Source organism: Branchiostoma floridae, chromosome 11 (assembly GCF_000003815.2).
Source record: "Branchiostoma floridae strain S238N-H82 chromosome 11, Bfl_VNyyK, whole genome shotgun sequence".
Lineage (NCBI taxonomy): Eukaryota > Metazoa > Chordata > Leptocardii > Amphioxiformes > Branchiostomatidae > Branchiostoma > Branchiostoma floridae.
In genome coordinates, this window is record NC_049989.1 from 910,820 (window position 1) to 922,823 (window position 12,004).

Genomic DNA, 12,004 nt, shown 5'->3' on the forward strand with positions numbered 1-12,004 from the left:
AAATGGCCAGCAAAAGTGCCAAAAAAGGCCATAGAGAGCATGCTATCTAAAATGGCTGGCTATCAGAGAGGCCAGCAATCAGCGACCCAGTACAAAAAGAAATGGCCAGCAAAAGTGCCAAAAAAGGCCATAGAGAGCCTGCTATGGAGGCTACCGCTGCAGCGTGTGGCCTGTTCAGTCCTTCAGTTGGCTGCATTATCTTAAAGATACGACAGGTGGCGCGGATGGACTCAATGCGCCTATACCGATTACGTCATTTCCGCTATACAATACATACGAAGGACACAGCAACTTATACGGAGAAAGTCGCTCGCATTGCCCTAAATACTCGCGACTGGATAAACTGAGGCCCTCCCCAGGCGATGATGACCAGGTGTACGCTGCTCCTGCCTGTGTTCTGGCTGCTGCTGGTGCTGCTGGCCGATTCTGTGTCGGCTGAGGTGAGCCTACCTCCCTCGGCCCTCCCCCTTCTTGACTTGTCACTAACGTTAGTAACCAAGCTTGTATCGCGAATAGGGCTGTGTACCTAAACAAATTTTAGGTACAGGTACAGGTACACGGGTTTAGGTACAGGTACGTACCTGAAAATGTACCTGAACTATTTGTGCAAATAATGGTCGATATTCAGTAAGTACAGAAGTGACACAGAACCATGTTTTAAGCAGTAACAATAGAATGTTTGATTCTAAATGTACAGTACTAGTAGGGAGTACATACAGATTATGAGATTACCTCTACCAACAGTACAATTATTTTCTACATGAAGAATGTGGTCTACAATCTGAGTGTCTCCAGTCTCTCTCCACACACTCCACAGTACTCACTGGCAACAGAAACATAGAATATAGCTGACCTACTTAAGCCAATCACATCACAGAAACCTGCATGCGTTAACAGCCCTAACTTTTTTCAACCAATCATATTGCTGCACTCTGATTGAGTTAGCCTTGCTATGACAGTGGTGGCAACTTGGCGGCAACTTGAAAGGGGTATCAGTTTCAGTTCTCATAAAGTCACCAACCACTTGTAGCAAGTATTAACAAGTAAATTGTCTAGTACAAAAGAAGAAAAAAATGCTTTGTGGTAGTGGCAATGCATGAATTATTTTGGTTGTTGAGAAATCCATAACAATATGTGCCTCAAAGTTGTCATTTATAAAACAAACTCTAGTTCCTTTCGTGCTTCCCGCCATATACTGGCCACTCCCAGGGCTTGGCGCCAGAAGTCTGTCTGGGGAGGTCTGGGAGGCGTGGTTACAACTGGGCAGTGCAACATGTTCCACTGTTGCCATGGGGGCTTTGGCATTATGTTTGCAGGGGGGACAGAAAATAAATTTTTGCATACTTATTTGTAACATATTTTGAGAATTAAAATGCCTGAATTACGATCCACTATTCTATTGTAATTCAATATATCTTAAAGTATATTGTGCACTCACACATTTATGATATTGAAAACTTTTTTTGAAGTTTAAAAGACCTACATTTCCCTTCTAAGTAACTTGAAGTGGATTGTTCCGGGAATTCCCTCCAGAGAAGGTATTGACCTCAGGTTACCTCTGGAAACTACGTGCGTGAAAATTAGGCACATGTCAGGAGGCAAGTGTTGCTGAAATTGTACCCACAACTCCCTGTTTCAAATGTTACTATTCTGGAGGCACTGGCTGCACATAATTCCAAGAAATATTGTGTATTTTTACATTGCAAAAGAGAATAGTTAACATTAGGTTCATGTAGGCAAGTATCGGTACAAGTACCGGTACACCAGAGTTCCGGTATTTTGTACCCGGTCCTAATTGATTGTACCGGTACTGTATCGGTACAGTGTACCGGTACACAGCCCTAATCGCGAATGGTTAAAATCCTGACATAGCCCTAATTCCGACATAGCGCTAATTCAGACATAGTTAGGAAAACAAACGTTACGACATTAGAGACAGTAAACAGGGCTCGAAATACTTTTTTCTGCATACCTGCACTGGTGCCGTTATGGAGCATTGACATTGACGAGGGCCCCCAAGGGGGGTACCGACAACGCTCTACGCTAAATTCGGGAGGGCCGGCTACGTAATACGCTAAATTATGGACGCTTCATTACGCTCTACGCTAAATTACGAAATTTCATAATGCATTATGCAAATATTTATTGTCTTTTGGCTGAACTCCGCCGGCGGCAGAACATGTGAAGATGAGATCTAAACAAAACTGATAATTCCATCAATAAGATTAAAACTTAACTTCTAAAGACGTCTTGCTGGCCAAAGGCGGCGACAGCAAATTTCTTATGTGACGTAATTTTCAGCACGTGTAGCACCGAAAGCGGAGGCGCGACAATCCTAGGGCGTCCGGGGGCATGCTCCCCCGGGAATATTGTGAAATCTTGACCCTCTGAAACGCCATTTTAAGCATTTTGAAGGGCAAATTTTGCTCACAGACTAAGCTAAGTTAAACAGCATCCAATTAGAAATTCACATGGTTTTAGCTTTAAGCTGGGCAACGCCCCCAAACATCATTTTCAGATTTCGAGTGCCGAAAGCACGAACAGTCGAACTGTCGCAAGGTAGGTACGGGAAAATTTGGAAATTTTTACCCTCTGAAACACCATTTCCTGCATTTTGAGGGACAAATTTTGCTGGCAGACCATATGCTCAATGTAATGAGATTTCTGTCAGAGAAACGTCTTTGAGGGCGACGAGCGCCGGAGAGTCGTGAGCGCCGGAGGCTAGGCCCAAGCCGTCGCAAGCCTTGGCAAGGGCCGCCCGGCGCCCGGAGAAAAATTGAAATCTCGACCCTCTGAAATGCCATTTCCTGCATTTAAGGGGCACATTTTGCTTGTTAACTAAGCTAAGGTCGGTAAAAAGATTTCTACTAGTTGGGGGGACGACGCTCCCGCAACATATTTTCACCATGCCCAGTGCCGAAGTGTTGAGCCATAGCAAGGAATGTCCGGCGAAATTTTGAAACGCAATTTCCAGCATTTTCGCGGGTAAAATTTGCCGGTAGACTAGTTAAGTTTAATGAAACTTTGATTACGCTTGACGAAAAATTAATATGAATTACGTTTTACGGTAAAATCCGGTTAGCTTCTACGTAATACGTTAAATTAAAGGGGCCAATATCGCTCGACGCAAAATGAACCGATTACGCTCTACGTTGAATTCGAGCGGTCCCGCTACGGAGTACGTAGAATTAAAACCGCCGATTACGCTCTACGGAAAAGGGCTTTGGGGCCCCCATTGACAGGCCATATACATGTGTATACCGATAAATATTATGGCCACTGACATGGTTAGAAACTTATATAAGTTATAACGTTTAATAGTTACATGTGCTAAAGAGGGGGTGGGGGGTCTTAAGCTCTCATTGATGTATTACTCCGAGTGGAAGTAGAACTTCATTTAACTCACAAACGTAAACCAATTATTTCTCAATATGTTCTTTGTTCAGAAAACCTTACAAGTGTCAAAACCCACCCATATCTTGGTGTCCAACTATCTCACGACATGAAGTGGGACACACATACAAAATACGCAACTGGTAAAGTGAATCGAATACTGGCGGTCATTCGCCGCAACTTACCGCACTGCCCACCACGGGTCAAATCAACATGCTATAAGGCATTGGTGCGCCCACACTTGGAGTACAGTGCAACAGTGTGGGACCCCTATACTATCAGTGGGGTCCAGGCACTAGAAAGAGTGCAGCGTAGAGCGGCAAGAGTGACCGTCAACGATTATCGCAGAACCAGTAGTTTATCTGATATGCTCACAAGCCTACAATGTCCACTCCTCGCTGACAGAAGGAGAGACGCACGTCTAATCACTAATCTATAAAATTGTGAATGGCATCCAGGGCTCTAGCCAGCTCGAATTTTTTTTCCGTCAGCCAATTCCCATTGTCGCGAAAACACTATTCCATGAGTTACAGAGACTGCACTGAGACCTTGAAAAACGGGTTTTTAATGAGATTATCGTATGCGAAAGGGCGCCGACACACATTGTCAACAATCATAACAATAGCAAAACAAACAGTGTGTGGCTTTTATGTCCGTGGATGGCGTCCCCAAGCCGCCTGTAGCTTCCACCAAGGATTTTTGTCCGTCAAGGTTGACGGATTGGTTTTAAAATTTTTCTGTCACACGCAGAAAATTTCCGTCAATTGACGGAAAAACGTACGCTGGCTAGAGCCCTGATGGCATCACAAACATATCCCCAACTCAGTATCTTAAACCAGCCCAACGCAGAACCAGAGGAAGTCACATGTTTAAATATCAGTTAATCACAGCTAAAAGAGACTGTTTTAAGTTTTCTTTTTTCCCTCGCACGGTTGTCGAGTGGAACAGACTGCCGGGGCACACTGCCCAGGCCCCGTCAGTCGAGGCCTTTAAGGCCGGTTTGGCTGCCTTGCCCTAATCCACAAGCCGCCACCCCCCCCCCTCAGCGACACCCCAGTGGGGTTTTTAGAGGGTAACGAAGACTAATACGAAGGGTACCCTAAAAGAGATCCGAGCCAAAAAATAAACGGCTGCATGGACGCGTGTTTTAGTAGGGAGAAATTCCCTTTTAGCTAGCAGAACTGATCTCCAAAGTTAGATTGGTGAAAGCTTGTTTATAACTGAAGAAATTAGCAGGTAAAGTTTTGCAGCCGCGACCAGGTCGGAGGTACACAGTCGTGGGTTCTGAGTGGTGCGGTTATACACTAACAGCGAAAAAGTGCCTCTTTTGGGGGATTGACTAATCGCAGTTTGTAATTGCTATAATTATATAAACAAGTGCTTTAAAAAAGCTGGCATTTTGCCAAGGTTTGCATGTGTAAAGTTGTTGGGATGTGCTGAAACTTTTGTTCATATTAAATGGATGTCAAAAAGGAAACAAGAACAATTGAAAATCACCCTCCCCCTGGACTCGAACCCGGGTCGCATGCACCGTAGGCTCTGCAAATCAGGTATTTGTGTAGTGACCCCTGAACCCGGAAGTCACTTCCCTGCATCCAAGCGCACTTTTCAGAAAACGATATCTCAGCAATCGTTTACCCCCTGCTTTAACATTTTTACATTGTCACGGTCTCCATAGTACATACTACAAATCTGGTAAGTTTGAAGGTCCAGTTCTTTTTCGAAATTACAGGGCGATCGATGAAAAATCGTGGCGTGTTCGGAAAATTTTCGCACTCAAAATCCTACGATTGAATATTTTAAGCAATTCTCAAGGGACTCTGGGATAGGCTATATGTAACTGTTATACTTATATACGATTTATTAGAAAAACATTTCATTTTTGTGAATTGCTAATGCAACATTAAAATTTTAAAGCAATAATTTGATTATATGCTGCATCAATGTAAGGAATACCATACTTCATTCATTTAATCTAATCAAATATTAGGGGCCATTACAGACCACAAACAATGACTCATGACAGAGCTTTTAAGAAGTATTCAAATGCATTGCAGATTTTGAACAGGTCCGTTCATCCCAAGATTCCAACATCACAACATCACAACATCACAACATCTCAACATCACAACATCACAACAGCGACAGGCCACAATGCATTTTGCCACTGCAAGTGGCAAAATGCAAAAAAGAACCTATAATATGTATAGTTCACGTTGGCAATTTTTTCCCACGATATAGGGTAAATGTGCTCAACATAGAATGAAAAATATGCTAAAATTTTACGTAGCTTCATTATGAATGCGCCCATGTAAATCACGAATTGTAACATAGAAGTCTATGGTAAGAAAAAACTCATCAATAAGACCTTTAAAATCGACAAGCACATGATTATTCAGGCTTATACTTGATGTTGTGCTTGCCGGGTGTGCGATAGGCCGCCATTAAAACACAGAAGTGATAAATTTGTCTGCTGCGTGGTCGGCTTCATTTCTAACATGCCCCCAAAAGCTATGAGCTGAGACATGTGTTGGAGAGCACTGGTGGGGGAAAGTTTTGGATTAGAATAATTTAAATGAATTAGGGAGCGATTTGTCGGGTTAGCGACCAATTTCACAGGCTGGCAGGGTGTCCTGGTAATGTCCGCTTGCCCTTAGAAATGTACCGATTCCCGAGGACTGTGCGAGGAACGTGCGCTTTCCAAGAGGACTGTACGCTTGAAAGTCGAGGGCCGTCTGGTTTCACATTCCTGAGGTCTGTCCCCATTGGATTGGTCGGGGTGACCATACTGACGGCTCATGACTGATTGAAGTTGAATTTTGTATGGTTAAGAAGCGCCATGTCCCAATCAATCATGACCCTTTGTCCCTCAGATGGGATAATTGCTGAATGGATGTTCCGCATTGAGGAGAGACACACTTCGAGTATGTTAAAGGATCCACTGCACTAATTCAGTAATTGAAAAGAGCAGTTGTCCTTCCCGGTGTGAGTGGTTCAAAACATAGTCCTGTGGCCGCACCTGGAGCAATTACTGTCGTATTGAGGTCACCTGAGCTAGTGCCGAATGGCAGCCACTCCAGACCCTTGCAATGACCTATTTTAAGCTCCTCGCAATTCAGCTCCTGGAAAGTTGTCGGACACCCAGTAATAACTGGAAGTGTCATTTCCAAGGTCCTCCCAGTGCTTAAGGAAATCATAAGTCTTCCAGCCATATCAAGAGCCTCGTAGACACCTTGCAGTCATTTACACTACTGTTGTACAAATATGATGGTCCATGTTGATATTCTGTACGTAGCTGCCATGTCCTTGTTTCCCTCCAGGGCCAGTACGATGACAGAAGATGTAAGTGTGTGTGTCCACCTCGGGTCATCAACAATGTCACCAGGAAGGTCTATCTGAAGAACAACATTGCCAGGGACGACTGGTAAGTCAGGGGCAGAAGGTGATCTGATTTCTTGGGAGGAGCCTTCTGTACACAGTGGAAAAAGTGCGCTCAACTTTTAATGTCACTAGGAGATCAATGTCGTTTTCCACTTGTTACATGTGTTATCCATGTAAGATTTGGATAACACATTTAAAGAATGGCCAGTGGAGGGACATGTACTTGGGAAGGGTGTAAGGGCTTGAAAAACATGTACATATACATACATACAGAAATGATATATCAATTCTACGAGTAAGGCACAATACATGGCCATTTGGGATAGTTGTGCTATGTGTCTAGGTATAGTACTAGTGTTCCAATCAAGGACATTCATTGATTTTTGACCTGACATGAGTGATGAAATTGGAACAGACTTTATGTATTTCACACAGTTAACAGGTGAGGGCTTTGAATGGTTGATGTAAGAATATACTACTTTGTTCAGTTAATTGATATACTTGTGCTTGTACAAAGTATTTCTATATCATCACAATATGTAAGTTCTTGAAAATACCAGTACCTAATACATTTCAGTTCTACATTTGCCAACATGTTCAGTTCAGTTCATCCAGATCCTCGGAGAATTGACACCAGACTCTCCACATGTTCCTGTCCAGCATGTACTTGTTGGATCACCTCAGCCTAAATCTGGAAAACAAACCTACCAACAATATTAGAGCCACACAATATTTTTTTCCATATGCCTAATATTTCTGGCCAGGTTGGAAAACTGACTGCCAACAACAGATGGTACAAGTATTATTCAGTAGAGTGTTAGTGCTGAGTGTTCCCATCCCTCTGTTCTGTGTGTAGTGAGTGTGGAAAAGTTGTGGCTCCTTTACCTGACAACCCTGTGGAGTTCTGCCTGCGCTGTGAGTGTGAATATGAGAGCAGGAACACCATGCTGATGAAGGTAAGCTACACCTCACAGACTAAGGGTGGGTTCCAGGACAGAAACTTCAGGTACAGGTCTGGTTCAGGTCTTGAACTGAACCTGGAACTTGAATGGGAAATTATCAAAAGGAGGGTGCATTTTGCTAACAAGGTATCTGTTTGGTGGATTATACAATTCCCACTGGCATTTAAAAATCCTATTTTCATGTGAACAATGCTACCTTTGTCTGTACGTTTGATTGTAGACACTTGGTAGAAATGAATGTAGCTACAAACTCTGCTTGTTCTTCTGTTGTCTTCTTGGGCCAGAGTAGGTGAAGTATGCTGCCTTGGTGTGTTGTGTGAGGATGTGTGTTAGCTATCCATCCATGTGTGAGGATGTGTGTTAGCTATCCATCCATGTGTGAGGATGTGTGTTAGCTATCCATCCATGTGTGAGGATGTGTGTTAGATAGTTAGTGTATGTTTAGTTGGTGTGTCGTGTGTGGATTTCTGTTAGCTATTCTTGGGGTGTAGGTGGTGCATGCTGCATTGGTGTGTCATGTGTGGATGTGTGTTAGCTGTATTAGGGGTGTAGGTGGTGCATGCTGCATTGGTGTGTCATGTGTGGATGTGTGTTAGCTCTACTTGGGGCTGGGTTGGTGTGTCATATGTGTGGATGTGTGTTCCCAGGTGCTGGTACTGTTTGTGTTAGCTGTACTTGGTGCACTGGTGGTGTATGTTGAGTTGGTGTGACATACATGTATGTGTGGATGTGTGTTCCCAGGTGCTGGTACTGTTTGTGTTAGCTGTACTTGGTGTACTGGTGGTGTATGTTGAGTTGGTGTGACATATGTGTGGATGTGTGTTCCCAGGTGCTGGTACTGTTTGTGTTAGCTGTACTTGGTGCACTGGTGGTGTATGTTGAGTTGGTGTGACATACATGTATGTGTGGATGTGTGTTCCCAGGTGCTGGTACTGTTTGTGTTAGCTGTACTTGGTGTACTGGTGGTGTATGTTGAGTTGGTGTGACATATGTGTGGATGTGTGTTCCCAGGTGCTGGTACTGTTTGTGTTAGCTGTACTTGGTGTACTGGTGGTGTATGTTGAGTTGGTGTGACATATGTGTGGATGTGTGTTCCCAGGTGCTGGTACTGTTTGTGTTAGCTGTACTTGGTGTACTGGTGGTGTATGTTGAGTTGGTGTGACATATGTGTGGATGTGTGTTCCCAGGTGCTGGTACTGTTTGTGTTAGCTGTACTTGGTGTACTGGTGGTGTATGTTGAGTTGGTGTGACATATGTGTGGATGTGTGTTCCCAGGTGCTGGTACTGTTTGTGTTAGCTGTACTTGGTGTACTGGTGGTGTATGTTGAGTTGGTGTGACATATGTGTGGATGTGTGTTCCCAGGTGCTGGTACTGTTTGTGTTAGCTGTACTTGGTGTACTGGTGGTGTATGTTGAGTTGGTGTGACATATGTGTGGATGTGTGTTCCCAGGTGCTGGTACTGTTTGTGTTAGCTGTACTTGGTGTACTGGTGGTGTATGCTGGGTTCGTCATGTGTCTGGAGCCACTGTGTGCCAAGCCCCAACAGGCGGCCTTCCCAGACTCTGGACCAAGACATGCACAGGTACGTAGTACAGATATACAACATTCATGTGTACACCTAGTCAGCTTATACAAGCTAAATGTACAACTAGAGTTCCAGGACCCCATACCTTGTCAAGTAATTTTGGCTCATTACAATGCAAATGATATGCAAAAAATATCTCAATACCATAATTCATGTGAATTGATCATCTCCCATTTCCAAATCACATATGTTGCAATCTTCCTTCTTCCGGAAACTATTGTTATTGTGGCATTTCCTCATTGATTATGCAAATGTGGTGAAAATTTACATAATGTATGTCTGATGGTTTTCACCTTTATCCTGAGGTTTATACACGTGCCACCTGTATGATTTTTGCTTCATTTACCATCACTGTTTTCTCATTATTTGTGCAAATTAGGTCATGATTTGCATCATTCTTATCAATTGATGCTCCTACCAATTTGAAACTAAGTTCCTGTCATTTAGCACATTTTTATTCAAGTTTTCCTTATTAACTAATTACCAACATTAGAGGAAGCCCCACCCCTATTCTAGTGAATGTGTACTGAATGTGATGTCTGTCTACAGGACGACAGGCCACGTCTGGTGCGCTCTGCCTCCATGTTGGGCCGCGTGGACAGCGCACGCCAGAGATGGAAGAAACAAGTGGAAGTCCAGCGAGTCAACGTGTACGATAGACGGAACATCCTTAGCTAAGTCTACTCTGTCTAAAAGTTGTCGGACACACTTATAGATGTAAATTTGACAAGAACTGACTTACATATTTGTTATTTATTGTATATCAGGAACATTAGTATATTTGTTGCACTTTTGCAGTTTGTATTTCTTGAGGTTTAAGTTTTAACAGTCCAATTTGAAATTTGGAGAGTAGTTCCAAAATTACAGAAACACCTGGTATAGATGTTAAGCTGTTGTATCAGCTGGATCCTGACAGGTGTTCTGTGGTGTTTTGGTACTTTTTCATCGCCAGTGTTAAGTACATGAACTTCATTGAAAGTTTTGTCAGTATTTACATGTTTTTAGAAAGTCAGTTGCCTGTGGAAGGTGTATATGATGATTTGACATCAAAATCTATGTGTTATCCAGTCATCATCAGATACAACATGCATATTATGCAGTATCTATATTATTATTATCGATACGATTAGACTTTGGTAGACATCTGTAAGTATTTTCCTGCTCACAAAGCTCAGTCATACAGTAGACACATACTGGGGCACTTTTCTATTCTGATTTTAATGTGTGACTGAAGGATACACATGTGAAACCCAAAGGAAAACATAGCTAATATCCATAACCAACTACTCTACCCACAGACACAGAAGGACCTGCCAGCCTGCTGTCTGCTATACTCTCCTCCTAAGGGTGATTGATTACCATGAAACTCATGAGAAACACATTGGAATCACAGTCTCTAATTGGCCATAAGGAAAGCTTTCAGATATGTATCCTCCAAAGCAAACATTAGGAACCCTCTGACTAGGAAAAAAGGGAAGATACACACAAGAGATATCTCCTCTTCTGCTGGGTGTGTTTCCTCTACTGAACTGAGCTTTGGAAGGGGCACTCTTTTGTAGATGTGTGCATGTGGTGTGCAAATATGACCCGAACAAACAATAGGTAGATAGATTAATACATTAGATATGTGTCCATAAGGGTACCTGATGATTTTCTCTAATATCAAAGCATTGAAAGTATAGTTTAGATAGAAGCCAATTTAGCTAGCCAAACATTACTCTCCAAGCAGAGGTTGGTGGGGAAGATTAGAACTTTCCCATTGGCAGAAAGAAAATGGAGCATGACATGAAAAGGTCACAATTGCCCACCAACCTCTGCTTGGGAAGTAGTTAAACATGACCCTTCCATTGTTGACTTATATATATAGTAGACAAGGACTGATTACTGTTAGTCAGGTACAACATGTGGAGGTGTAATGACAATGATCTTTATTTGCATATTCTTGCCCATATGGGCTAAATGCAGTAGTACATGAAATGTTTCTGTATAGAATCATTACAATGTCAGTGGGAAAGACAGGACAACTATGATGCACTACTAATATATCTATTGTTTAAAATTGTCAAATATGTAATGCTATGCTATTATTACATCAATCATTTACATGTCTCTTTTCTCTTCTTGAAACAAGTGTATATGAATTCACAGAGTTGTTGTAGTACAATGTTGTCAGATGATTTCATTATATATACAAATGGTTCGTCCTTTACTAACTTAAGCTGGTATATCTAAATTGATAATACAACTCACACTCCAATACAAATAAACTTTTCAATATGTTTGGAGTTACAGAGTGTACAAAGTCCAACGCTCGAAGGAGTCCGGTTGTATCTTCCTACTTCAACTTGTGGGGTGATCACTAATTCTTAATTTAGCCGTGGCTTGGCGATGGCTGAAATTATATATTAAACACAACGTAACACACCACAGAAGACAACGGACATAAACCGTGATTACATCACAGCGTATGTTACCTACGGTCACTTGTTTCCATTATAGTTGAGTTCTGAATAGAAAGTCTGTAGAAATATGTCTTTTAGACTTTGTTTCACTTCTGATTAAACTGATGGTATATTATGGTTCTGGTTTAACAGTAGGTACCCATAACCAGACTCCTCGTGAATGGAACTGAATTTTCCTGATATTTGAGAGCACATGGTACCTTATATTGGTGTAGATCTT

At 42.4% G+C, this 12,004-nt stretch overlaps 1 protein-coding gene across 1 annotated transcript; it reads left to right on the forward strand.

The window, feature by feature from the left end:
* Positions 1-236: 236 nt before the first annotated feature.
* LOC118425446 (putative protein 2) lies at positions 237-11,607 on the forward strand. Its single transcript, XM_035834264.1, has 5 exons — positions 237-440; positions 6,714-6,817; positions 7,631-7,730; positions 9,188-9,319; positions 9,872-11,607. Exons 1-5 carry the CDS (start codon positions 363-365, stop codon positions 9,998-10,000), a joined length of 543 nt encoding a protein of 180 aa, XP_035690157.1. The 5' UTR covers positions 237-362; the 3' UTR covers positions 10,001-11,607.
* Positions 11,608-12,004: the final 397 nt, after the last annotated feature.